This window comes from Zonotrichia albicollis, chromosome 5, assembly GCF_047830755.1.
Source record: "Zonotrichia albicollis isolate bZonAlb1 chromosome 5, bZonAlb1.hap1, whole genome shotgun sequence".
Lineage (NCBI taxonomy): Eukaryota > Metazoa > Chordata > Aves > Passeriformes > Passerellidae > Zonotrichia > Zonotrichia albicollis.
Genome location: NC_133823.1, coordinates 34,152,586 through 34,180,327, shown reverse-complemented (window position 1 = coordinate 34,180,327; position 27,742 = coordinate 34,152,586). Strand labels below are relative to the sequence as shown.

The 27,742-nt window shown below is 36.7% G+C and overlaps 1 protein-coding gene and 1 long non-coding RNA gene across 3 annotated transcripts; one reads left to right on the top strand and one right to left on the bottom strand.

The window, feature by feature from the left end:
- The first annotated feature begins 1,179 nt into the window (after window positions 1-1,179).
- On the top strand, window positions 1,180-26,659 carry HPGD (15-hydroxyprostaglandin dehydrogenase). 2 transcript variants are annotated; one of them, XM_005483812.3, is made up of 7 exons: window positions 1,184-1,387; window positions 1,556-1,679; window positions 5,576-5,682; window positions 16,504-16,600; window positions 22,563-22,639; window positions 24,607-24,770; window positions 25,830-26,659. In XM_005483812.3, the coding sequence occupies exons 1-7, from the start codon at window positions 1,295-1,297 to the stop codon at window positions 25,966-25,968; spliced, it is 801 nt and encodes a 266-aa protein (XP_005483869.1). In that variant the 5' UTR covers window positions 1,184-1,294; the 3' UTR covers window positions 25,969-26,659. The 2 variants fall into 2 exon arrangements, with proteins under 2 accessions (XP_014120293.1, XP_005483869.1); XM_014264818.3 differs by lacking the exons at window positions 22,563-22,639; window positions 25,830-26,659 and having other exon boundaries at window positions 1,180-1,387; window positions 24,607-24,747.
- LOC141729169 (uncharacterized) lies at window positions 23,610-26,884 on the bottom strand. The gene is made up of 3 exons (XR_012580455.1): window positions 26,811-26,884; window positions 23,946-24,057; window positions 23,610-23,693 (listed from the first exon to the last, which is right to left on the bottom strand). It is a non-coding gene; the product is annotated as an uncharacterized LOC141729169 (long non-coding RNA).
- Between the last annotated feature and the right edge of the window lie 858 nt (window positions 26,885-27,742).

The window sequence follows — 27,742 nt, the reverse complement described above, 5'->3', positions numbered from 1 at the left end:
GTTCTGTAACAGTTTGCTGGGTGATGTAATGTCTTTCTTCTAGGTGAAAAGAAGGGAATTCCGTAGATAAAGGCAGACTAGTAGAAAACAGAAGAGGGATAAAAGAGAGGGCAAAATAGGAACATTGTTACTGAGGAACAAGAAGAAATTACAAGACATTAATGATAGAGATGCAGTCTGAGTCAGAGTAGTTTAGGGCCTTGAAAGCACAAGTAAAACATTTAAACCTGATACACCAGGCAAAAGAAAACAGAGAACATAAAAGTGTGTGGGTTGAGATACATGCACACTTGCATGATGTACGTGTTTATATAGCTCAGGACTGAAACAAAGAATTTTTCCTGCCTACACAACACTCCACAATATTGCATTTGCTATGGGATAACATTTGTGAATCTTGTAACAAGCTAATGAACAAGAGCATTTATTTCAGTTTTCATATGATTAAGCGTGCTCTTACTTCTACTGTACGCTCATATGAATTTGTATTGAGGAATTTTAATTGCATACAGTTCACATTAATATAGCAGACAGAATTTGGCTTATAAGCTATAAAAACAGTTAAACCTGTTCTAAATTATATTAACCACAGACCTGAAAATTTCACAAAACCACTTATCTTAATATGTCTAATATCTGCAACAATAAATGGTTGCTTTTTCAGGCAAGTAGATTCTGCCTACTAGGGGAATGAGAGTGAGAAAGCTGGTAAGCTGTTCTGAAGTGAGAACGAGTGGCCCATTTTTTTGTTTTGTTTTGTTTTGGAGGCTGTCCTCACCCAATTCCTCATGCGACTTGGGCCAACCAAAACTTACACAGCCTCAGGAGCTGCCAACAGCCCTTATCAAAGCTTGGAACAGCTTCTCACGCGATTTACACACACACACACACGAACCCCCTCTCCACCGAGCGGAGCTGTAGCTGCCCTGGGACCCTTTCTCCGGGGGTCACTGCGAGCCTGTCCTCCCCGGAAAGCTTGGGGTTGGGAAGAGGGGATGAAGCTGATCTTCCCTCTGGCTCTCGCTCTCCAGAGTTCATGCAGACACTCGGGAGGATTTAATGACCCGCTCCGCCCCTGCTTCCCCCCGCCCAGGCAGCTCCGGGAGGCTCTCGGTCGCACGAGTGGGGAGTGGGGGGGAATGAGCGGCTGCAGCGGCGGCGGCAGCAGGGGGAGGGCAGGAGGGAGGGCAGGAGGGAGGGCACGAAGGAGGGAGAAAGGAAGCCGGGCAGGTGACACCGCGCTGGGCTGCTGGGGCTCGGCGGGCGCGGAGCGGGCGGCAGGAGCGCGGCGGCCATGCACGTCAATGGGAAGGTGGCTCTGGTCACCGGCGGGGCGCAGGGCATCGGCCGCGCCTTCGTCCAGGCGCTGCTGGGCAAGGGCGCTAAGGTAAGCCCCGGGAAGCGCGTCCTCCCTTTCCCTCGCCTCTGCCTGCAGCCGGCACCAGCGGGCGGGGGGTGGTGGCAGCCCCCGAGGCTCGGCTCGGCGGGCGACCTGTCCGTCCGTCCGTCCATCCGCCCTCCCGCCAGCCGCTCATTTTTCTCCCGCCCCGCTTAGGTAGCCCTGCTGGACCGCAACTCCGAGGCCGGACAGGAGAGCAAGGCGGCCCTGGACGAGCAGTTCGAAGCGCAGAGGACGCTGTTCATCCAGTGCGACGTGACGGACCAGGAGCAGCTGAAAGGTAGGAGGTGAGCGCCGCGCCCGGGCTGCAGCCCCGTAAGCGCTCCGCGGAGAGGGAGCTCTGCGGGACAGCCTGCTCCCGATCGCGGCTGGCACTGACCCAAAAACGATTTGTTCCTGAACCTGCAGATGGGAAATATTGCTACCAGCATTACTACCATAATTTCCCTTTGTTCCTTGGCACAACAAAGCCAAAGAAGTTAATTCCATTGAGTATTGTGGGTGATATTTTTGCATGAAAGGCTCTGCAGAAGATAATTGCTATTTTATGAGTAATATATATAAACTTTAAAGCTCAGACTTGCTTTTTATGAGGTTTCAGTACAGATTCCAAGCTGCATTCCCTCGTCACAGGAGTAATAAATTCTGTGCTGGGTTGCCGTGCTCTTTACATGCAGTGCATTTACTTTCATTGTGTGCTGCCACAGCTGAAAGAAGAGCTGGCAAAAACTGGCACGCTACTTCATCATGGGGTTAACTATAGGGTGATAACATTTCACAGACATTTTGCAGATGCACGGAATAGAAGCAGCTCCCTCATGAATGATTTGCATCTCTGTTTTCACTTAGTGGATAAACAGTGTTCCCCACTGAGTATCATATAACATTGATGTACCTTCACAATATTTCATAACAGGCACATCACTTCATCAAAGTTTCATTATTAAATGGTACATTCATAGGTAGTGACTCAGATTCAGATTTTGACATCTCTTTTGACAGTGCCCTTTCCCCAGATTCATTTCTGCCATACTAGATGTGAACAGTTTTGGTCTGTTTTCGTTCATTACACTTCACTGGTCACTTTCTCAACAGTGACCATTGAGCATAGCCGTTTCAGAAAACATCGTTGCTATTCCAGAATTCAGCTGTACTGTCCACTGTTACAAGAGAGCATGATTATTCCTAATTGTATAGCTTTACATTGCCTATTTGTAAGAAAGATGCTGTACTTTAAATCTGGGATCTGCTGTAATCAGCAAAGTTTTTATCAGCTAGGTTGATGATTGACTTTTTCTCCAAGTGGGAGGAGTAAGGAGCAAGAAAAAGCATCCTAGGGGTAGGAATAACATGTGCTGCTGTGTGGGTGTTACTCAGTGTGCCTTGTCTCCCACACCTCCTCCTTTCTTTAGTGCCAGGCGAGTGCAGGACCAACAGGGTGTGAACCGGGAGCTGGAGTGAGTAGGACAGGTCAGCAAGCGAGTTTTTGGAACCAAGTTAGTAGGGAAAAAGTAATCAGAATGAAATTGGAAGTGGCTCCTGCAAAGAAAAAAGCAAGAACAGGCGGCTGCTGCTGCTAAAGTCTCTCTGATCATTGCATTAATCCTGCTGCAGGTTTCTTACTCTAAATTTGCAATCATGTCTCACAATCCTTTGGGAATTCTGACCTGGTTTTGGTGTTGTTTTATTTTCATATTTTTCCACTTGCAATTGTAAGCTACTACTTCACAAATTTAGATTAATTTCACATTTAGGGTTTAAAGGTTTTAAAGGTTTCATCAGAGGAATCAAGTCCTGTACTTTATGTTAAAGATCATGTGCGTGAATGAAGTTCCTTTTTTTTTTAACTCTAGCCCTTCCTAACAGTAGGAAGAAAGTCCCAGTACTAGAACTAATATTTCTAAGTACAAGAGGCTTATGGGCAAGAAATCATCTGCTTAATCTACTTTCAAGCCTTGCCTGAACTTTTTTCTCTGCTGGTCCTTTCACCTAATCCCCCCTATCTCATCCCACTTTTGAAAAATCACCATACTTACTATTACCTTCCAGGGACACTTAAGAAGCTCACATATAATTGGTGTTTGTGCTGACTTTGCATTGTTTTTCTTACCTTTCCTTTAAAATGAATCCTTCTCCTAATTTTTCCTTCCCCACTCAATATTTCAAACAAACATCTGCTTTTAATTTTTTATAATTCCATAAGCACTAATTAATGTGCAATGCAAACACAGAACTAGTCTGCGTTTTAAGAGGGAAGAATAAATCAGCTTATACTGATGTATAGGTGACAACTTCACTAAGAATTTACAAGAAAATTCTTCCTTTTGTGGTTAGGTGATAGATGGGATTACTGTAGGCAGATAAACTTTTACCAGAAATATTCCAAACACAGATATGCAAAAACATTTGGTCTTTTCTCAAAATGTAAAATAGAAAGCTACAATTAGTCAAGTCTGTGTAAGTTTAATTTAAAAATCATTGGCAAAATAACTATTATCCATGGTGGTTTTTGAAGATTATAATTCTTAACAGAATCTTCAGAAACATCTTTCTTAGATAAGATGTTATTTAGAGAGGGCTTAAAAGGGAATTAGCCAGTTTCCAAAATTTGAAAGATAAATAAGGAACCAAATTGTATTTATTTTACTCATTCAAAATAAGTTAAATACTCACTTCTGCTTTTAATAAAGCTAAAGGTTTTCATTTCAGCCCTTGATGATGCAGAATTGGAAAGATAAGTGACTGAAGAGTTGAGAAATCAGAGAATGAATTGGCAACTAACAAAAGAAAAAAAGGGAGAGAGGCCAAACCAGAAGATTTATTAATATTACAATGTTCTAGTATAGAATAAGCATATTAGAAAGATCTGTACAATAAAGGCAGCTGGACAAATAAAACCTGTTCCATCAGCTGCCCAGCTCTTGTTTTGATCACAAGATGATGATTATGATGGACCTGAAGCGTTGAGGCAAAGAAAAGGCTGGTGCAGGAAAAGCTTTGTAAACTCCTGCAATTGCTGCAGGAAAAGGTAGATGTCTTCAAGCTGATGCTGTGCACTGATTGACATGAAGGGCCAAGCACTAAGGACCAGAGAAGGAAGATGCTCCTGGGATCACCTTTCAGTGAAGTAATTTCATCAAGGCCTACCAAGCACAATTTTTGTATACCTGAAATACTGTTGATTTTGAGTCAAATACCAAACAATGTTTTTAAAAATAATATTGGGGAGGTGGTGTCTTGGTTTACATAATAGTAAACATTTTGTGATGAGGAACAATATTTGGAGGGGAAAACAAGCAATTATATATATACATGTCAGAAGATATCCTCAGTCCTGGAACATCTTAGTTTGGAATGAACATCTGGAAGTCATCTCATCCATCTTGTCAAAGCAGAGCCAGGCTTGAGAAGCTTGCTCCTTATTATGACATCATCATGTTTTTCTATACACATCTTTTATCTCTTTCTAACACTGTCACCTGGGAAAACACAGTGTCACTGTGGAAGTTTCCCAGTTCTCATTTTGAAATTCTTTGGAAGACAAGTCACTATTTTTATCCTCAGAGAAAAAGGAAGATTTCAATTTGAGAATATATTATTAAAGTTACCTGACAAGTAGGATATATACCAACTTAACCATAAATAGATATATCTAAACAAGAATCTTGATTAATTATTTGTCGTTGAAATATTCATGTCAGTTATTCATTAAATAAAAACTGTGTTCTTAGGTTAAATTTGGACTGAATTAAGAAAATTTTTCTGGACACTTGATTCTTTTGCTTTTCATTCAAAATAGACAGTGTCAAATCTTGACTTTACTAGATATGCCAAACTGCTACAAATCAAACCATAAATGCTTAATGTATATAATTGGGATGCCAAACATCTTACCTATTACAAATGTATAAGTGCTAAGAACTTACAGCTCCTGTTATCACACTATCAAACTGAATGAAAAGGCAACGATGTTATCTTAATCCACTTTCCCTAAATTTATCTAATGTTAGTCCATGTTAGATAAAGTATTTAATTGTATGTTGCTTATTTAATGTTTAAGAAAATAATGAAGACATTTTGGTAGGCTAATAAACCATTCATTTTTATGCATGCATTGTATTTTTATATATTACTTTCCAAAGTTCTAAGAATCATCACTCTTGGATCTTACTATAGGTGCTTTCAAAAAAGTAATTGAACATTTTGGAAGGCTGGACATTGTGGTTAATAATGCTGGAGTGAACAATGAGAAGGACTGGGAAAGCACTATACAAGTTAACTTGGTAAGCTCCAATTATCTCTTTTCTCCTCTCCGTATTTCAGTATTTAATGTTGGAATACAGTTAACAGCCTGTGGCTTGTACAGATTTTGCCAGATGACAGAACATTAATTATTGGATTGGTAAGTACAGCTATTGAAACAATCACCACATAACTGAGTGTGTGGTGGATCCCTAAAATTGTCTAACCAAGATATACAGCGCTGTGTAGAGGTGCTTGCATTATCTATCACCAAACATTCCCTTTCTAGAAAATCCAATTGATTCCCAGATAGGTGTAAGAATTGACTATTCAAGGCAGTAGACCTGCATCTACAGTAGGCCAGTCTGTTTATATGAATGTTTTAGAACATTTTAGTTACTTGCGAGGCTCAGCTGGCCTTCATTAGAGTTGCCATTTGTTGATACTACAAGTAAATTTGTTCAGCCAAGGCCTCCACACTTTCCTCACCAACCATGCCAGCATAAAATCTGAGTTTTAACACAGGCCATTTCACCATCATCACTTGTAGGAGCACACTACTTAAGGGCACTTACTCCCTAAAATCCAGTACATTCAACAAGCCTGGAAAATTTAATTTTCAAACGGTTACCACTTCTTTGATGTTATCTGGTATCTCATCAGATGAAACCACAATATCTGTGGGTTTTTTCTCAGCTGAAGAGTTTTTAATTTCAAGTACACCTCTAGGGACATCTCAGCTCCAAGGAATGACCTTTCTAGCATTAACAGAATTTCTAGGTTAATGAAATTCAGCTTGTAGTTTACCATCTGTGAAATCCTAATTCAATGATGATTCAACAAGTCACCCCATGATCATACTTACTGCAAAGAAAGTAGCAAAAGGAAGCTTTGAAGAGTAAAATTTGGAGTTTTCTCATTTGAAATTTTTTGTGCAACAAGAAAGCTCAGAATATGAAAATTAGGTGTGTTTTTGTCAAAAATTTCAAGGACAAAGATACCCATCTTTGAATCCTAATGCCTCCAAAAAAACAAATGAACAAAACAACTCCAGGACAAATAGCACAAGCTGTATTTGAGAGAAGTTACAGAAAAATTAATGAGAAAATTGGTACATGGAAAAAAAATTAAGTTTCATAACACCTTTCTCTTGGGTTTCTTTGTATCTATCCCTTACATATTCATCAAGATTTAAGTACATAAATTTCTTTCTCTTTATTTAATTTTTAAAATGTTCCAAAAATTTAAACATTAGAAAACTTAATATTGTGAAGTAACAGTAGTTTGTCATCCTCAATGATAGGGAGCATCTTAGTATCTCTTAGTACGATCCCTTGAGTGTAAAAGAAGACTGTATTCTAGATTACTTATTTATTTTTACTTTTGTGCCTGGTTTTAATGCAGGATATAAGTTAATGTAGGTAGCCGTCCACCTGTCAAATTTGCAAGTACAGATAATTAGTCATCACTGGAAATACTGAAGGCCATGTGAGAAATATGTTTGACTGTGATACTTGCTGTCAAGGTAAATATCCTCACTTAGAGTGTTGTCTTAATAATTTTTTGATGTCAAGGGCTTCAAAGAAACAGTATTGAGAACCTCCTCGTACTGCATTGCAGAAGACACCAAGCTGGGTGGGGGGTTGATCTGCTGAGGGATCAGAAGGCTCTGTAAAGGCTCTGTGGATGTGAACAGGCTGGATTGATGGGCCAAGGCCAATTGTCTGAGCTGCAATAAGGTGAAGTGCTGAGTCCTGCACTTTGGGCACAACAACCCCATGCATCGCACAGGCTCGGGGCAGAGTGGCTGAGAAGATGCCCGTTGGGAAAGGGCCTGGAGGTGCCGGTCTGCAGCAGCTGAATGTGAGCCAGCCGTGCCCAGGTGGTCAGGGAGGCCAATGGCACCCTGGTCTGGTCAGCAATAGTGTGGCCAGCAGGAGCAGGGCCACACTCCTGACTCTCTCTAGTCAGCACTGGTGAGACTGCACCTCAAATCCCACATTCAGTTTGGGCCCCTCGCTACAAGTAAGACACTGAGGTGCTGGATTGTGCCCAGAAAAGGGCAACAAAGCAGAGAAGAGTCTTATGAGGAGCAGCTGAGGAAGATGAGGTTGTTTAGCCTGGAGAAAAGGAGGCTCACAGGAGCCTTCTTACCCTCTACAATCATCTGAATGGAGGGTTGTAAGGAGGTGGGGGACAGCCTCCTCTTCCAGGTTAGAAGTGATAGGACAAGAGAAAATGGTCAGAAGGGCTGGGGAAGCTTTAGATTGGATATGAGGAGCGATTTCTTCACCAAAAGGGTTTTCAAGCACTGGAACAGGCTGCACAGGAAAGTGGCTGACTCACCATCCCTGCAGGTATTTAAAAGGCCTATAGATGTGGTACTTGGGGTCATGGTTTAGTGGTGGATTTGGCAGTGCTGGGCTGAGTTATATTTGATGATTTTTAAGATTCTTTTCCAATCTAAAGAATTCTATGATTCTATTTTTCTTTTTTCTTTTTAAAAGTAATTGAGCAGAAGCAGACCATAAGAGGTCTCAAGTAGCAGAACATCTGCAATCCAAGTTTTAGAAACCTGCATGCTTAACTATCAAATTAGTCCCCTATTTTTTTTCCTAAGGGAATATTATGAAGTTTATACATTATTATATATGCAAGTTCACCATAAATGTCCTAATGACCTAATACAGAGTTGAATGTTGAAAAAATTCATGAATACATGGTGGTGACTGAAAGAACATCTAAAATGTTCAAACACAGTAGAATTACAGTTATGTGGGTTAAATCAAAGCTACTCTAAGATCCAAATACCTCCATTCACCTATTGATTTGATTATTCTTTCCCTGTCTAACACCGAGTCAACTTACCTCCGTAAGCATTTCTATCTAGTTACTGTACTTTCTGGTTTTTTAATTATAACAAAAAAAATAGCTGAGGCATGTAATATCTTCTATGGGTTAGTTCTATAAAATATTTTTCTGTTTCTTGTAGAAAGGAGCAAAATATATATGAAATACATTCTTTTAAAATGTCTTCATTTCCCTCTTGTAGGATAGTTTAAGTATTCTTTATTTTATTTCTAAGAACAGAAACAGCTTCTATAGCCACCATATGTGTGATACACATCATGCACATATTTTTTTATTTTCGAAGGGGAAAAAAAATCTTCATGCCAGTCGTTGTCTTAGTGATTTCATTTATATATTGATATAACAAATATTCCCTGCCCCAGTTTAAAGTACAAAGTACAAAAGTAGAGCAATACAGAGCAAGATAAATCAGAACAAACACATCTGGGGTGTGTTCTTTATGGCTAAAACAGTTCACAGAACCGGTTGGTCTTCAGGAACGTTTTTATAGGAGTGTAAGGAAGTTCTCTGATAGTACTGCTTGAGAAAGCATGAAGAAGAAGGTTCAAAGAGTGGGACTTAATTTGGAAGGAAAAAAGAGTAAAATGCAATTCTTACTGTTGTCCATTACAGTTTCCTGAGAGCAAGAAAAGACAACTTGATAAAGCCAGGGAAGGGGTGTAGGAAGGAGTAGTGACTACTAAAATGATATTTCTATTGCAATGCTTTCCACCATTTTGCTACATTTTGTGCTAAACATCCACCTTTCATTATTTTATTAATACATCTATTTTTTTTTTACCTAAGTAGTCCAGCAATGCCATCTATTCCTCACCTCAAAACTCCAAATCTCGGAGTGTTTACTTGATTGATATCAGCTTGATCATCAGAAGATTCAACCAGTGATACATACAAGGATACACTCTTGTTATTATGGCGCATAAAAAAATGAGCTTGGCAACCATACAAGAGTTCAATTTTAAAAAGCTATTACCAGTGTAGTTTCAGCAGTCTGTCACACACAGAGATTTGTGTACAGAATAGCATAAGAGTGTATAACACATAAATTCTTATTGAGGGTCCTACCTCCATCATGACAGTCTTTATTGCATTCATAAAATTTTTACCTAAGGGATCCAGAAATTTTATAATCTGACTTTTTTTTATTCTTCAAATCCCTAAAGCAAGAAAAGGACCCACATCTTTACGAGCCTTGAACATGTATGCTGTTTAAACACAACTGAGTGTTCTAAGAAGCTTCAATAATTTCATCTTGTTTTGATGTGGCTTTCTGGAACCACTGTAATTAGAGTGTCCATTATAATTACAGTGTCTTTTGTCATTACCAATGTGCTTAGCACGTTTTATAGTAAAGACAATCCCCCAAATTACACACAGAATTTCTTTTTATGCTCATGTCAGAGGTTTCTGAAAACTTACATAGGTTGCAGTATACAGTTAAATGTAGCTGTACTAGTATCACCTATGCTTACATTTTAAATATTACCTGACTCAAAAGTTTAGAAGTGCTTTATGTGGCGTTTTGACCACCTTACTGTTTTATTATGACAAAAAGTTTATTTTGTATATATACTTAAACCAATTCCCCAAGTGAAAATATGAAAAAATTGAAAGCAAAATCACAACTATCTTCTGTTTATGTAATAATGTTGCAGTTTTAACACATTCTGGCAAAACTTTAAATTTCAGGCCAGAACCTGAGCACATTAAAACACCCCAATCATATGGGATTCAATTATTTAAATGTTGTCCAGAAGTAAGTAGAAGTCCAGAATTCAAATGCACACATAAAGTTTTTTCAGATGCATGACAGTCTCACATTACTTGGCAAAATGTAGAAATATGCAACAATTCTAAGTTTTTACATTTTTCATGAGTTTGCATGATTTATTTCCATAAGTGACAGAAGTAACAAATTTCCATGAATTTAGAAAAGTCCTTTACTAGAATGAAGTCTACCAACATCAAAATACTTAGATTGGAACTACAGAGAAGATAATGCACCACTGTATATTTATGTGTGACTCTGTTCAATATGGCTCATGGTGAAATACATGTTCCAGAAGCTAGCAAACCTTGCAAATTCATTGTTTGCTTATCAGTAAGGACCTGTTTCTCAGAAGGCCAAGTGATGTTTGTTACCCTTTGACAGAGGGGTAACTAAACAAACATCAGAAGTGCTTAATTGAATTTATTTTTGTGATCACAGCATCATGATCATCACAAGGCTGTTCCACTGTGCCAGCTATAAATGGGAGTATGCTGCAACCTTCTTCTGGCCCATCATACACCTTGCTGGCCTTTCCCAGCATACCAGGAGAAAAGAGAAGGGCTGAACTTCCATCCCAAAGTGATGTAACCTGGACACATAGCTGGATTAAGCAGCTGGAAATAACCACTAGGTCCCACACCAGTGACAAAGGCAAGCATCATTTCTCAGTGCCAGCAACAGAAACAAACCAAAACAAGCAGTGCTATCTGTAGTAGATGAAATGGCATAGGTGGCTGGTTTGCTGACAACTTCAATGGCTTATTTGCCTATTCTTCAGCATAATTTGATGTCAGAAGACTAAGGGGAGATGTGGCCAAAAATTAAAAGTAACACCTTGACATTAGTAGCACAAGAATCAATCCTCTAAGTACATAAAGAAGCCTCTAGGTATAATTATTTTTGCTGTTTATATTGTTCTAGGAAGGACATAGTTACTTACCTTAATAGCACAGTAAGTCAATGATTTTTTAGCTTATGGTTTTAATGTATGTTTACCGTAACCAGTGTTGAAGTATAATGAAAAGCAAAGGTTTCAAACTAAGAACATAAGACCAGCTATCAAAATGGAATACTATTCCTATGTCCTTCAGGAATGTGGAGGTGTATGAAATGGAGGGAGTGGAGTAAAGGAATCTGCACCATGAAAAGCTAAAGCATAGTGTTTCATTCCCACCTTGTAAAAGAGCTATTCATTTGTAGCAAATAATCTAATCCTGCTGTGTATTCCTTTCTCCTTTCTGCCTCTTCCTCTCTAGACTTCTTGTTTTCCACAGTTTGAGTTGGAAATTCATACCCGAGCTTAAAATTTAATTTCATATAGCAATCAAACTAACCTATACATAGGAATGCCAAGGAACTTGCATGCTTGCTCCAACTTGTCCATATCCTAGAAAATCTACTTAAAAAAATTAGTCCCCCCTCCTTTCCAACATCAAAATGCTAAAATTTTCCATGGATATCACAAGCAGCACTTTTAGTTTCAGAATTTTGAAGCTCATCTTACACAGTTCACAAAGTACTTTTAAATGTTTCCTTATAGATAGTCATTGATTTACAACCTCACTCTATGAAAGGCAAATTATCTTGGGTCAAATTCCAGCTCTGTGCCAACCTGCGTTATGAAACCACAAGTTAGTGGCTCTTTCATTTTTATTCAGTACCCCAAGCACTGAAATATCTTAGTTCAGGAGCCTACATAAAATGTTATGACTGATTACTATTTTGTTTTCTCAAAGGAATTCATATTACCATATCATCTTGATATCAATATAGTGCTCATCTTCAGCACAGAAGATGCTGATGTATTTTCTCAGCATGAAGCACCAGATGTATCTGACAAGTGGTGGCAAGCAAAACCTTATTAAATAGGTGTGAGAAACTATGTCAGTTGGAACAGCTGTCCTGAAACAGTAGGAAAAAAAGCACTGTATACTCAGTTACTTTCAAAGCAATTGTCACTTGAAAATGATGATGATTAATGATGTCCTGGGCACGATCACCAAAAAAACATCTTTTTTTTTTTTTTTTTTTTTACAGATAAATCTAAAATGAAACACAAAGTATAAAAACTGACAGATATAATGTTGGAATACAAAAACATTGTACACATTGGCTGACATTGGTTCCTAAAGGTGGAAAAAATTATTTAGCACTCTACTGAAGATGCTGAGTCTAATTAGAATCAGAATTTCAATATATGATTATTTTTTTAGAATGATAGAATAAAATCTATACAGCCAAAGGACACATAGAAATTTGAAGAATCAAAGATTTTGTAAGTTTTAGTTCTGATTTTGACACTGGCAACTAAATTGCTATTTAAGAAATCATTAAATAAGTTACTGATTACAGACACCTTATTTTCAAAAGCAACTGCAAATATTTTGAGTATTTGCACAATTATTTTGCAATGTTTACCATGATGTCAGATACCATATTGGGTTTATTACTGTATGATATTCCAGCACGTCTGATCTCCTCTAATTTAAATCTGTAATTTATGTAACATAATGCTATTACATATTCCCACACTCACCACTTTAACTTTATTTAAAAGAATCCTACATTTTCTGCTGGCAGTTGAAGAGTAAAATTGCCTCCCTTGAGAGCATGCTCAGACCTCCAGCGCACCTTAATGGCCTGTCCTCATGATGCGCTGTAGTAAAACACTGTATTTTGGTAAGAGAATAAACAGCAGTGTTGCTGAGATATGCTTTTCAACATCTAGAAGAACAGTAATTCAGATTATTTTCTGACTTCAAGGATACTAGTTTTCCATAGCCAGGATTTAAAAAAAAAAAAAAAAAGAAAAATAATTAAGAGTCAGCTGTATCAATTTTTGATTTACTTATATTTAGTTACAAAGCTGACTGCTTTGATACTCTTTGTTCTTGACATATTTATGAAAAATATCCCTTGAGTTAAATGCAGTTGTAAACAAAGGAATTATAAAAAATTTAGCTCTAAAATGCCTTCCTGTACAAAGTCTCCCAGCATATTTTCATCTTAAGCTGGGTCAGACAGTTTTTTTATTAGGTAATTTTAAATTTAACTTTCTCAGAATTTTTATTTAATAGATAATATATAAATTATTATTGGTTAAGTACCGGTGATTGAATTATTAGGCTTAAACATATGATTGGGGAACTGCAGTCTGAAAATATTTTTAGTTTCTTTCATTTAATTGAAAGGAAATGACAGATATTTTCATCATAACCTGAAACCATAAAACTGCATTCAGAAAACATAAATTTTGAGAGGATTGGACAGAGGTAGATTCTTTCAAGAGAATGGGAAATCCATCACACAATAAAAGTGCCATCTGCTGAGAGTGCTGGCAGGTTCTTCTCATGCTGGGGACGTGCTTCAGAATTTACCTGCAAAATAATTCTGTATTTTATCAGCCCAAACATCATAAATAGTCATTTGACCCAAGATCAGCTACATTCAGTGAGGTTTTTGCAAGGATCACAGGTAAGGAGTACAAGGCTATAGCTGGCGAAAGGGGCAATATCCAGGTGGAAGTCTGCATTTCACTTGAAGACCACCTCTCACAATGCGTTTGTGTAAAGGAGAACATGCCTCCAGCCTCATGAAGAAGTACTAACTTAATGGATTCCAGAGGGAGAAAAAGAAAAGTACAGTATAGCCAAGCTGTGGATAGCCAAGCTACCCACTTTTCTCTTGGTTTATAATTGTGGTTTGGCCAAGGACTCATCTAGCTCTATTATCTCTGAATTAGAAGGAATTGAAAAGCCTTCAAGGAGCCCCAAGCTACTTCATTCTTCAACTGATTTATTTTCTCTAATCATCTTAAGTGGAATTCTCCTTTTCTGCTCAGCAGGCTGAGCCACTGCTCCAGGGCATGACAGGACCTGCACCTGCACTCCAAAGACATCATTAACCCCTTTCTTCCTCAAATATCTTCTGTACATCCTTTCATACATATATATATATATATATATTAGAAAAAACACACTCCACTCTTAAGTCCAAATCTAATTTTGGTTGAGGTGCCAATAAGTTTATGTTCAGAATAAGTATATCTTATAGCAACACTACTGTACATTAACAATCTTGGTTTAAATAAATCAAATTTATATGTGACAATTAAACAGCACTAGGTCAACCTTTATAAGGACTCTCTTACTTTCCAGGACGTGTAAAAGAAATCTGATTTAATCTGGTATGCAACAAGGTATTGAAGACAATTCTTTGGAAAATTTCTGTTAAAGAATTTATTCAACAGCATCCTTTTTAAATTAATCAAAATAATTCTTTAAAAATGATCGCTTAAACAAGACTTTCCAGGAAAAAAAAAAAGGATTTTTTTCTTTAAGAAAAATTTAAACTATTATTTCAGAATTTTGAAATATTCATATTTTGTGAAGTTTTACACTATTCCAGGAAATAGATATTCTGAAAATATATTATAGAAAAATATCTCATTAAGCGCTGAAACTATAGAAAATGAGAAAAAATGATTAATTATCAAGATTCCAAAGCAAACTTGGTAATGAGGTCTCAAGTTGTAACTCTGTCAATGGGCAGCCTCATGTTAATTAAAAAATAAACCAGTGATATTAATAAAGTAAGACATGCACTCTTCCAAATCTGATTCCTATTAAAACCAGAAAAGCATGAAGGATAACTGAAAATGAATTAGAAGTACTACTTTATATTTTGTAACATTCGTGTCTAAAAATATCAGCTAATGAAAATGAAATATAATCTCCAGATAATTCCAATTTTGCTTTGGGAATTTAGATAGTGACAGAAAAATAGTTAACATTCTGATTTTAAAAGCTTTTCTCTTTCTTCCCCCCAGTTTTTCCAGTCACTATCTATTAGGTTTTAGCCAAATACAGATTCTTTACTCTAGTTTTCTTAAGGGAAATTTCTTTCTCCAATATTCTGCAGACCTTCTCTGGTCAAAAATATTTAAATAATCATGCACACTTCACCTTTTGGACACCTTAATTTATTTGGGTCAATAAATAGCACTAAACAATCATAAATTACAAATGAAGTTCTCATTTAAAAGCTGAAATGATATTTCCAAAAGACTAAAAGTGTGTCTCAGTGTATTTGTCCATTTTAAGGAGAAATTTGGTAAATAATTATGGAACTCATCACTAATGCAGTAAATTTAGAGAAATTTACATTTCTCTAAAGTTATTGTTTTCCACCGGGAACCATGTCTCCTGCCTTTTTCTTACTATTCATTTCACTCTCAGGTAAAGTGACTTTCTGGGAGAAACCCTCTCATGATTTCCCCAGCAGGCTGGTGACCCAAGGCTTGGTGTGTCTTTGGACGTCTCAGTTTAAAAGTCTGAAGCTCAGTGAGAGGAATCTCAGCAGAATTTTTGACTGCAGTAGGGTTCAAAAACAGATTTTAAGGAATCAAAATGATACATTCAGGTCTCAGAAAATTTTTTCCTTGAAGTTCTGTTTTTAAAAAAAATAAATGTTTGTAAAAATCACAGCTAAGATTACGCTAACAACGTCTCACTTCTCTTAGCATACCCTTTTTACCTTCGCTGTATTTGCCTGTGTGGGCTTTCATTTGAGAGAAATGGTGAAACTCCTTTAACTTTAGTCAGAAAACAATACACATTTTTAATATCTTGGGACCAGAACTATATCATGGTACTTTATCCTAAAAAGTGTGAATTTCTTTTGACTTGAGCCTAATGTAGTTTAGAGTGTTAGTGTTATCTTCTGATACAGTCAGTGCATTTTTTAATAATGTAGAACAGGCTATCTCAACAAAAACAATGGGATTTAGATCAGTTCATCTGCCACTTATATTTTTAGTTAAGGTATGTGTTTCTTCGTTAAATTATTTACTTACTCTTTGTTTCATTTCCTTCACAGCTCCTATTTCACATTTCAATATTTTGACTTTGTTTATTTACATCTTATTGAGATAAATAAGTAAACTGCTATTACTTCTATCTATTGAAATTGTGCTGCTGAAGTTATTGACTTGCAATACTGTGGAGTGTCTCTGTGTCTCTTATTTATACTTTAAAAACTTCAAAGTGTAAGTAAGGTCACTGGTAAAGCAATACAGGTTCTAAGCACCACAATAAAAGCAAGTTCCAGTTTGTAGAAGCACAATAGATATTTTGAATAACATCAATAATTCAGTAAAATATTTTGAATAGTTTCAAATAATCTTTGAGTATCTTCAATAATTCCTTCATCTTTATACCAGACATCTGTGATCAGAGGAACCTACCTTGGCATAGAATACATGAAAAAAGGAAATGGAGGTGATGGAGGAGTGATCATTAATATGTCATCCTTGGCAGGTGAGAAAATTTTTTGCATAAAAAATTTCTGCTCTTTTCTTCTTAAGTAAATTAATCATACTGATCAGTCTTACTTTTTCTTCTTTTTATGGCCCTTTTCTGTTTAGAAATATTTTGAACTGGTTTTCATTGTAGCAATAGCAGGAATGTCAAACAACCACAAATTCCATTTGCTTTTTTTAAACCCAATTCAACAGAAAAAAAATCAGTAATTTTCCTAAACTGTCAGTCTTGCATTTAAAACCTTGAGCCTGATGTAAATTCCTCCATTCAACCCCAGAGGAACACAAATGTAGGAACCTCTAAGGCTAGACTGTACCTAGTTTATTAAAGTTTTCACACACCCACTCTGTGTTCCAAGTCCTTTCAGCTGTGATCTACCTGTACTTGAAAAGTCATAAAATTAACACTCATATTTCACCAAGCTTATTTCACCAAGCTTAAACAAGCACTTTCTTTGCTCACTACTTACCTATTCTATAACTGTATTTCAATTTATTGGTATAAAAATAGAGTTCTGTGGACCCTACATCAGTTGGTTCTGTAAATGCTGTCCTATTGTGAGGCAGAATTCTGCACCATTTCCTGTAGATATACTCAATGTTTCAATGACTGGGCTCCCAGCAAAAAAGAACAGCTGAGGGGGAAACTGTACATGGAGAATGAAGTCACTTGACAACCCTCCTCAAAAATTTTGTGAGGTAGTACTTGCATTTTCTCTTTTTTTTGTTTGGAGAAGCTGCTCTCTCTTTCTACTGTCAGACTGCCTGTGAAAAATAATACCTATGCTGTCTGACACTCAGATTGTCAGAGGGGGTTTTTTGTGTCTATGCGGATTACCAAATTGTAGCCATTTCATTCCAGGATATTTCCTATGTGTTTTACCAATGAAAAGCCAGTTAAGATAGCACCAGCTACAGTGATCTGATTGTGCACAGATGTGGATGTTCTGAGTAGATTTAAGTTCTCCTGTAGACCTTAGCTTTTGTGATAAAAAGTCCAGTTCACCCTACTGACAAAATGCATATGGATCTTGAGGATCTGACTTAACACATGAACGTATGTCCAGAGGGTGAGGGGCTCTTATTAAAAGACTCCATGTACCTTTAAGTCAGCATTTTTCACACTGCCTGACACGTTGCCTACTGATACCAGTAAGTTTATCTCTATAGGCTGAAATGGACATTGTATGGGGTCCAAATTAACCTGAAGGAAACTGCTGTTGCAGTGCAAGTAAAATATTAAACATGTTCACAGAGACACCAATGCCCAAAGCAGTGCTTAAGAATGGGTAGGGCTAGCAAGTGATTTGATTCCTTTTCTTACTCGTCTCAAATGAACACAAAATTACTTTGGTTTTAAGACCTAAACACTTGGCTGTTCTCTTTGTTAAGACAAACAACGCTTTCTCTGCTTTGTTTAGTTTTACATGGCTTGTGTTTAACAATTGTTTCCAAGGTCGCAAGGAAAAACACACTTTAAAAGCTAACATATACTAATTTTTATTGCTTATTTACTTATTACTGTTTGTGCTTTGTGATTGTAACTCTCCTTTTCAGTCTGAAGGTCTAAGTCCTGCAGTTTATTCCATACATGAAAGACAAACTTTCATTGGCTTGCTTAACATCCCCTTCAAGTGTTTTCTCAGAGCTAGCTTCTGTTGATCATTAAACTGAGCGGTTTTGATCCCCACTGTCCAAGTTCTCTGTAAGATACAGACAGCAAATCTTCCTATATCTTTTTGAACAACAAGAAGAGTTGTACATAGTGCTTATGTGAAATTCAATAATGTTCCTTTGCACATTAATTATCTACATTAATATTAATCATTACAGCACCATGAGAATTTTGCCAGTGATTTGGACTAGGGACAGAATCAAACACCCATGGTACTACCAATATTATTTCTGTGAAGTGGATGCTTAAAAGTTTTAATTCAGCTGGATCAAAGCCAGAGCCTGTCTATCCAGTAGTGAGTCTTCCTTTCTTTAGTCTTGACCCCAGACAGGACTTAAAAGAGGGACAGAAATATGTGATCACATGCAGCAGGCACTCAACTATGTCTCAAAGCTACAAAATTTAATTTTATTAGATTTGTGCATTTGTATCAAGAATTAATTCTGCTAAACTGAGATAATGAGAAATGTGTTTTACTTCAAATTTGGCTCCATAAAAAACATTTTCAATGATTGAAGGTTTTTGCATCATTGAATTGGAATAGACCTAATTTCAAATTCAAGTAATAAAATGTTCTAAAATTTCTTCTGTAGTAAGCCACACTTTAATTGCATTTAATGGAATAGTTAAAAGCAGCAGAGAAAGCATAAAAAAACTAAATTTAACTCAAGAGGCTGTTTAAGTTATTAAACTTAACATGGTCTTTTACCTTGTGGTGGCTGGTACCTGTACCCTTTTTGCAAAAGGCAAAAGGGTAAAAGGAATTCAAGTATGGCACACACTTTTGTTTTGATGGCTTTTGTATTCTGAAGAAGGTTTTATGTGAAAATGAATTTGTATCTGTCTGTATTTTAGCAGACAAAAAAAAAAGTCAGAGTATTTACAGAGGGCTTAAAAAAATGTTACAATTTTTTAGCGTAGCATCATGCTACTTTTGTGAGAGGCTGTTCAATGTGTAGTGAATCTGGATACCCCACTGCTGCACAGCCATATCAATTGGATTGCACTCAACTTCAAACATTCAGTTTCCTCAAACAGGTGCTTTGCCTTCCCTTTCTTGAAAGCTTCAGCCACAGGAAATACTTAAAGTACCCGTCACAGCAAACAAGCTTTTTTAGGACCAGATCCTCTATGTATGACAAGAAATGGTTACAACACCAAGCAAGGACTCTGTCACAGGGATACAAGGGACCAGAAATGTCAGTGGCTGTACAACTGAGGCCTTCAGCATCATGACAGAGCTTCTGGTCCCTCCCTTTTTTGAAAAGTAAAATGCTCAGCAGAATCTGCCAGAATGAGGTTAACAAGAATTAGAAGCTATTCCCTTCAGACTTCACTATCAAAAAAAAAAAATCATAGAATTGGCACAGCTTAGAATTTTTTGCTAGGATTTCTGTTGCACCTTTGTTTTGGCACTCAGGAAGACTATTATGATAGCATGGGGGCATGCAGGGAGGAAACCAGAAAGTCCAAAGTCCAGCTTAGAACTAAAAAGGCTAATAAATCTTATTCAAAGGAAGAAACTTACTCAAATCTCTGAGGGCAACATGTTCAATGGGAGAGCATAACAGGGGAAAGATGCTTAATTCTGTTTTTATCAAAGTTCTTTCATTTCATCAAAGTGGAATGAAAGGAAATACTGGTTTCAGCAAAGCCTACTGATACAAATCAAGCTTATTGATAGAATTCTGCACCTCCAGTATTAATTTCTCAGGATGTGGTTTTTGAAACTTGATCATGACAAATAAGGAGTTGTACTGAGACACCTGACACCATATCTTCAATGGTAGAGTGATCTTGACACCTAAAAGGAGAGTAGAATATAAGCAAGGGCAAGAACTGTCTCTCTCAGTCTGCCAGCAGCTGAGAAAAATAGAACAGAGCAGTTAGCATTGGAGCATAGGATTATTCTTGGTCTGCTTGAACTTGTTTTGCTAAACCAAAGAGCATCTTGAGTCATCACAAAGTCATTTTCAATTCACCATGCAGCAACATCTAGAGAGAGAAAAATCTAGCCATAGCAGCACCCCTCTCCTCCCCATCTAGGAGAGATTAAAACCCAAATGTATCACTTTCCAGAAGTACACTGACCCATCACCATCCATTTGAACACCCTCCTCTTCTTCTCCCCATTATTTTGTGCATAATTGTCTCTAATCTGTTTCACTGCCATTCTGCTGTGCATGAGATAATTAAATATTCATGGCAGCAGCAAATAGAATCCAGATTTTCTAACAAATGAATGCCCTAACTAATATGTTAGGAACTCATCTCTGCTCACTGGTTGAATAAATATGTGGGCAGAGCAGACTCAGTGTGACACAGTGTCTCATCATAAAATACTTTAGGAGGGTTCCTGGGACACACCACCAAGAGAGGCCCAGCTCTTCCTGGGATGGGGAAGTGGCTCAGAGCTGGAAAGCCCTCACTGGGGTTCTGAGTACTGAACTCAGAAACAAAAGCGACACAGGACTGTTATTGTTTTATGTGAGGAATGTTAAAACTATCTTAGATGCTTTATCCAAAAGTGAGATTTTTTTTCTTGGTTCTCCACTTCAGCAAAGATATTAATTTCAATTAGGAGAGAACCCCAAAAATGCTACTAGTTCCTCTCTTCCTGCCTAGTTATTCCTGCTGTCTTTGGCATTTAATAAAGTCTTTGAACCTTATTCCACCTCATTATTGTGAGCTGTTCCCTTCCTTTGTTTATTTCTTGACTTTGTTTCTCTTCCCTCTCAAGTAAAAGGTAATCTTTCTTACAGTGGTTAAAAAATAAAAATAAAATTACTTCTAAATTCTTCCTCTGTGTTTCCCAGTAGACTTTGTCTGTTTTATTTCTGTTTGCTGCAGTCTGATTAAAATTTCCTTTATTTGAAGCACGTAAAAGTACTCGGGATTTTGGTTTTTTTTCAAAAAAAGTATTTTATTATTTCTAATGTGCCAATATTCCAATGTTTCCAATAATCTGAGGAATGGTTCATCGAAAGTCAACAAACGGAAGAATGTTAAGCATTTTTTGTGATCACAACCCACAGGAGACAGTACAAAGCCATTTCATAAGGTGAATTCCTAAGCAGAAGCATAACACATTAGTCCAAGCTAAGGAACAACCAGACAATAGGTTAAGTTCTTCATTTCCCAGTATTGAACTGTGCTGCTTTCACAAGATCATCAAGGTAGCATTTAAATCAAGATAAAACCTTAAAGCTGTCAGGTTGGTAATTAGAGCTTTGGGCTGTCTTATAAAGTTCTTTCCGTCAGACAAAACAGATCCCAGCGTTAAGAGCCCATGCAAGTCTGGCACATGTAATTTTTCTGCCAAATCCATACTCAGAGCTAGAGAGTGAATTCTTCATCTCCACTGAGGTAAGTCATACCCCTTCTTGAAAGTATCACCTTAAGATCTGAAGTATGAAAGAAAAAAAATTAATTTGGATTATTTCCATTAGAATCAGACATTAAGGCATTAAAATTACTATCCTGTTTTACAATACCACATTCAGGAAAACATTATATCCTCTAGCTTTCAGACAGGCTGAAGTTTGCTATTCATAAGAGCCTAATATTTAGGTGGAACCACAGCATCTATTTGGTCCAGTTCAGCTTTCATTGTATATTAGAGATTACTGGCATAATAGGCAGAAATGAATATGTGCTCATGGTCTGTCATTTCTTCTTGACTAGCTTCTTGCCATCTACTCAGCCTTACCAGAATTCTTAATTTTCTTCCAAAACCTCTGTTCTCTTTTCTTTCTCTACAACAAATAAAAATGTTTTGCTCTCCCACTCAGACCATAAAGGTTTACAGTGTTAGCAGAAAATTTTTATTTTGCTTCTCCTATTGCCACACTTCCTCCTTGAACACACTGTGAATGACTGCAGGTATCCTGTTCACACGTTATATATCAAAGCCCACCTAAAAGACTTTGCTCCTCAGTATACTTTAAATACTTTAAATACTTGATTCATAGATGCTTCAAAAATCTCATTCTTAAGTGTTTTCTTCCAGATTGTGTCTTATATTTTAAGTCATAGTTCATGGATGCAACTTTTCCTTTTAAAAGTTATGATTCTTTATTACTCTTTTCTTGCCTGCACGGTTTTATTCATCTATTTTTTTCTTAGTCTATTCCAGATTATGGAATATAATTTACAAATGCCTGCTAATCCATTTTATTGCATCTCTGACATATGTTTTTTACACTGTAGACCTATACATGTGTTTAAGATAATAATAAAATAGGAATATGCCACATCTTCATTCAGCTACCTTTTTATTTTAAAGGACTCATGCCTGCTGCCTTCCAGCCTGTGTACTGTGCTACAAAGCACGGTGTCATTGGATTCACACGGTCCTTAGCAGTAAGTATGCATTTCCCAAAAGGGTGTCAGCAGCTCCTGGGGAACATGCTTACATTTTTCATGTTCCTCCTCTATAGCCATACAACTGGAATTAATTTTAGGAAAGAAAACAAAGTGTGTGAAGCAGTGGAGGTTCCCTCCTTTCACAAAGGGAATCCAAAGATGGACTAAGTATGGCATCTGTGTGTTTATGACCAGCTTGAGGTTTGGAGAACATGGAAGAAAGGTGTTGCAGAGTAATTTAAGGACAGTGAGAGGAGTCCAAAAGCAAAATTCTGATCCAAGTTTTAAAAATATTTTTTCAGAGCCCTGTCCCAGTCATTTCGGTTTCCTTGTTTCTAAGTCAGGTCAATGACTTTTTTTATGATAAATAGTCACTGAAGTGTAAAAATGTTACTTGAACACATCATTATTTATTCTTACTGACTCTCAATACTCTGAAAATGAAAAATGACACATTCAGGGTGGGGCATGTAAGATGACCATATTATAAGTTTCAGTCTCTAACTCCAAAACTTTCTAGTTAGATTGAACAAGCAGTGTAAGTTAGATTGAACAAGCAGTGTAATAAAGCAACTTGGAGGGAGAAAATACATTTACACTTTAATAGATTAATGTTAAAGATAATCTGCTCACATAAGACTTCCAGTCTTATTTTCAGAATTAAACACCTGAAATTGCACTATCAATTTAATTACATCAATTACACTTTATCCATCTATTTTATGCACCCATCCCCACATAAATAGCTCCTTTTTCAGATTAACATAAAGAGAATAGTCTGGATGAGTGTTGCATATAATATGTTAACAAATCAAGAACATGAAACCTAGTTTCCCATTTTTGTTTTCTGATTAGAAATATAAATGTCACATCTAAGCTCAAAAGTAAATTAGAGGAAATGCTGTCTTTAAGGAACATGAGAATGCTAAGGGAAAAAAGAATAAACATAGTGAACTACAGTATTTACCAGGAAAGGCTGATGTTGGGCAGGTCTGATGCCTTACACCTAGGGCTTCAGTTTCTTGTCTCCCCAAAAGAGCAGGCTACCCTGCTATGAAAATGACATGTGACTTAGATTATACCTGAAAGGAGTCCATTAAATGTTAAAAGAAATAGAACACAGTGATTAACAGTTATGGTTATTCTTGGATATATCATGTCTAATTTATCAGTTCTGTGCTACTGCTAAGAAAGCTCATCCAGATCATCCAGATCATCCAGTTCATTCAACTCCTACCTGGATGTTGATCAGACTTCTTTGCTACATGCACACTTTGGCAGAACCACAAACAAGGGGTCCTACCTCTCCCAGAACAACTTGTGCTTCTTTCTTGCATCGTGTTCCTGAGCTGCTTCCTGAAAAATATCAGTTCTCAGGGACTTTCCAGTGGAGATGCTCAGTGATAGATTCATACCTTGGCAGGGACAACAGAGCAAGTAGAAAGGTTTAGCATTACCGTTGTAGGGATAGAGAACATACTGTATTTCTTTTGATGTGAGGAAGGTATCTTAATACAGTATCTTAAAGATTATTTTATTTCTTTCAGAGTTTCTTTTTAATAAAAAAGCTCCTATAAGATCCAGAGCATACATTTGGGAAAACCTTTCTTGTTTTTGCTCAGAAGAGTTATATCATCACCCTAGAACATTGTCAATGACATGCTAAAGAGCACTAAGAACAAAAAGTATTAGAAAAAAAAACAGCTTCATGGGAAGATTTCTGATTTCTCATAAAATTATTCTCCTGACAAAAGAAATGCATTTTTTTCCCAGTAATCTAGTATGATTACTAGAGAAAACGTGCTTCAAACTTAGTTGTTAAAACAATCAGTAGTAACACAATCTCCTTACCTAGCACGGCTGAAAAGAACTTTGTGGTAAATCTAATTCTTTGAAAATTTGCTTACACAATACTGCCTGAAAATGTTGATGACAAACGCCTGCTACCCCTTTCTCTTTTCTAGTTAGCTGCTAACATGGAAAACTACGGTGTGAGACTGAACACAATTTGTCCAGGATTTGTCAACACACCAATTCTTCAGTCAATAGATAAAGAAGAGAATATGGGACAATACTATTCATACAAGGATGAGATAAAAAATATGATGCAGTTCTATGGCGTGATGGAGTAAGTCAAGTCAGATACAATGGGGGTTTTGCACTTCGTTGATGAAGAACAAGGACACACTTTCAGCAAAATTAAACAAAATGGAAATACTGCCTCAGATAAAAGACTATCAAATGGGTTATCTGTATAGAAAGAAAAAAAAATGGCAGAGATCTAAGCCTATTTTAAGAGCACCATTTGCACAGTGATATATCCCTTTATGCATTCGCATTTCCCAGCAAAGTCCAAATCAAATTAGCAATTTTAATATCATTCTTTTAGTTTTTAATAGCCTTTGTTGTTCCCTCATGAATTTGTTTAATCAAACTTGTTGTGAGATATGGGGTATATAATTTGCACAGAATTTTCACAAAATTGTCAAGTGAACCAAGATAGAAATCAGACCATGAACTGACAAAACTGATTAAGAGCACAACAGCAGCCACAATGGATCAGATCAAAGAGTTACCTGGCCCATTGCAGCCTTGCCAGCAAAGGCCAAAAGCAGACAGCTTGGACAGACTGTGAGAACATGGCAAGCATAGTCATATTTTTTAACACTTTCTTAGCTTCTTACAATTAGCTTGCAAGATGCTTCTGCACAAAGGAAATTGTATGACTGTGTTGTTTCACCCATAATTTTCTTTATGTAAAATATTTTGCACCTATTGATCACAGCAAACTGCATGTGAAATTAACCTTTATGCTAATTTTTATGTCAGCTCTGCTACAGAAGCAGGATAAATCAACAGCAAAGAGCTGCAGAGGATTGTGTGAGGATTACTTCTGTCCATTTCCCTGACAGAGAAAAGTTTGATAGGAAGCCCAATGGCAGATGGATGTCCACAGGCATTTATCAGAAACTAGAGCAAACAAATGATGATTTGTAAAGTAGCCTCTTTAGATGTATGTCCTGATTGAGGAGAATACATATCTCTCCTGAAACACTCATACCACCTCTGCTATTCCTCAAAATAAATTTGTTCAAATACCAATTTTTTAATTTTCAGATATATAGATTTACATTGAGATTTACATCTTTCTATTATATCATAACTCTGAAATACCTTTTTTTTTCAGCCCATCAATAATTGCTGAAGGATTGATAACAATAATTGAAGATGATACTCTAAATGGAGAAGTTATGAAGATTACAGCATCCCAAGGAATTCATTTTCACCAATATGGCCAAACACCTTTTACATCATCAAAGAGATGAATAATTGTTTTGGGCTAATTGCTTTTGGCTTTTCTTAAATAGAATTTTTTTAAAAAGAGTAATTTCAGGGGAAAAAAGATTAGTGTTGTTTCTAGATCAGTGACAGTGTTCAAACATTTGCATCCTAATAACAAAGAGATAGATGAGAAAATCTGTTGTGGGAAGATGTTACCACACTATTCTGATTCTGTAAGCACTATTAACACTATTTATTTAGTAGAATAAACATACTGCTCTGAGGGGTTTTTTTAATTATTTTTTAGTAGTAGGGGCCTCTTTTTTTTCATTCTGGTTGTTCTGATCTACATACTCCAAGCATAGTTTAGTTGATCTGACTTACTTTGTTATTATTTTCACTGTCGTGCCTACTTATTTGCATCTTGAATTCTTCAGACCAGGAATTCAGTTCAGGAATCCAAATCACAAATGTACCCATAGGGAGTTAAGAATTAACTTTCTCTTATGAAATGTTAAATATGTGCAACTTAATTCGTTATACATTATAAAAGGAAGTACAGATTTTAAACTTCTTGGATTTTAGATATTTATAAAATATTTCAGAAATATTTTTATTTTCTTTTATAGATATATATATATGTGAATTTTCTCACTCTGTATATACAAAGAGGAATATTTTGACATTGATTGAAATGTTTGCTTGCCTATTAAATCTTATTTTCTAAACCTTTAATTTCTTGCCTTCATTGAGTAAAATCTCATTTCAATCCTGAATGATCTGGTTTTTGTCATGTTTTATACATGTGCCTTTTGATTTCACAGTACATATTCTCAGACATAGCATGTCATATAGTAGCAATGAAAATAAAAATTGAGCTTCCTACCTCCTGAGCAGTACTGGACCTTCTGAATCCAGGGTAATCCTCAGATATATTTATGCAAAAAATCTTCATACTTCATGGGTTACATGCCTAACAAAAATAACATTTTGCACAGTAATTTAATAAGGCTCATAGCATAAGATTTAATAGCTCCTGGAAAAGATGGAAAGTTAATATTTACCCTTCTTAGGAGTACTGACTTTAATTCCACTGATTTTTGTTACTGGAAGAGTGGAAACAGTAGTACTTACCTTCTGTGGAAGTCAGGGAGTAAAAAGTCTGTTCAGGGAGAAGAGAAGAAATGGAAACACATACTTTGAATTACTCATCCTTCTCCCAATGCCTGCATTTTTGGATATGTTAACATTATTTTTAAAGCCCATTTTGAATGCACACAGGATTCTAGCCACACCTTTAGCATCCCTGACAGCATCTGTAGATGCCTCTGGATTAAAAACTACCCTCTGATTTGCTAGTATTCATTTCTATGTTTGCCTCTTTAAAACCAGAGCACTTCCCAAAACGTGGCAAAATAGTGTAAAAGATGTGATGAAAACTTGAAGTCAGCAAGTGTTAGTTAGGTCCTAAAGCTGATAATCATCTACCCCTGTGTGTCTCCTTGTTAAGCAGGATTTCAACTTAGTCTAGAGACTATGGAAATTATTATTATCATTATTTAATAATAACAGTTGTACAGGCAATACATGAAACCACCAAACTCCACACTAGGACAGTAACTCAGCAGTCTCTCTTAGCAGCATGCTTCAAATAATGGTAGGAATATTATGGACAGTACGTTGCTGGCTTGGTTGCTTTTGCTGCTCTCTGCTCCTTGCTATCCCCAAAGAAATTTCTGCTTAACAGGGTGGGTTGACTTCCCAGGGAATCAATCAAAGAACAAATAATTTAATAATGCTAGTAATAAAAGGCCATGA

What these genes read in the sequence shown, in the direction of transcription:
- HPGD (XM_005483812.3), top strand. Translation starts at nt 1,295, where the DNA reads ATGCACGTCAATGGGAAGGTGGCTCTGGTCACCGGCGGGGCGCAGGGC. An exon ending in GCACTATACAAGTTAACTTG is followed by an intron (nt 5,683 to 16,503) that starts GTAAGCTCCAAT and finishes TCTTTATACCAG; the next exon opens with ACATCTGTGATCAGAGGAAC. An exon ending in CAGTTCTATGGCGTGATGGA is followed by an intron (nt 24,771 to 25,829) that starts GTAAGTCAAGTC and finishes TTTTTTTTTCAG; the next exon opens with CCCATCAATAATTGCTGAAG.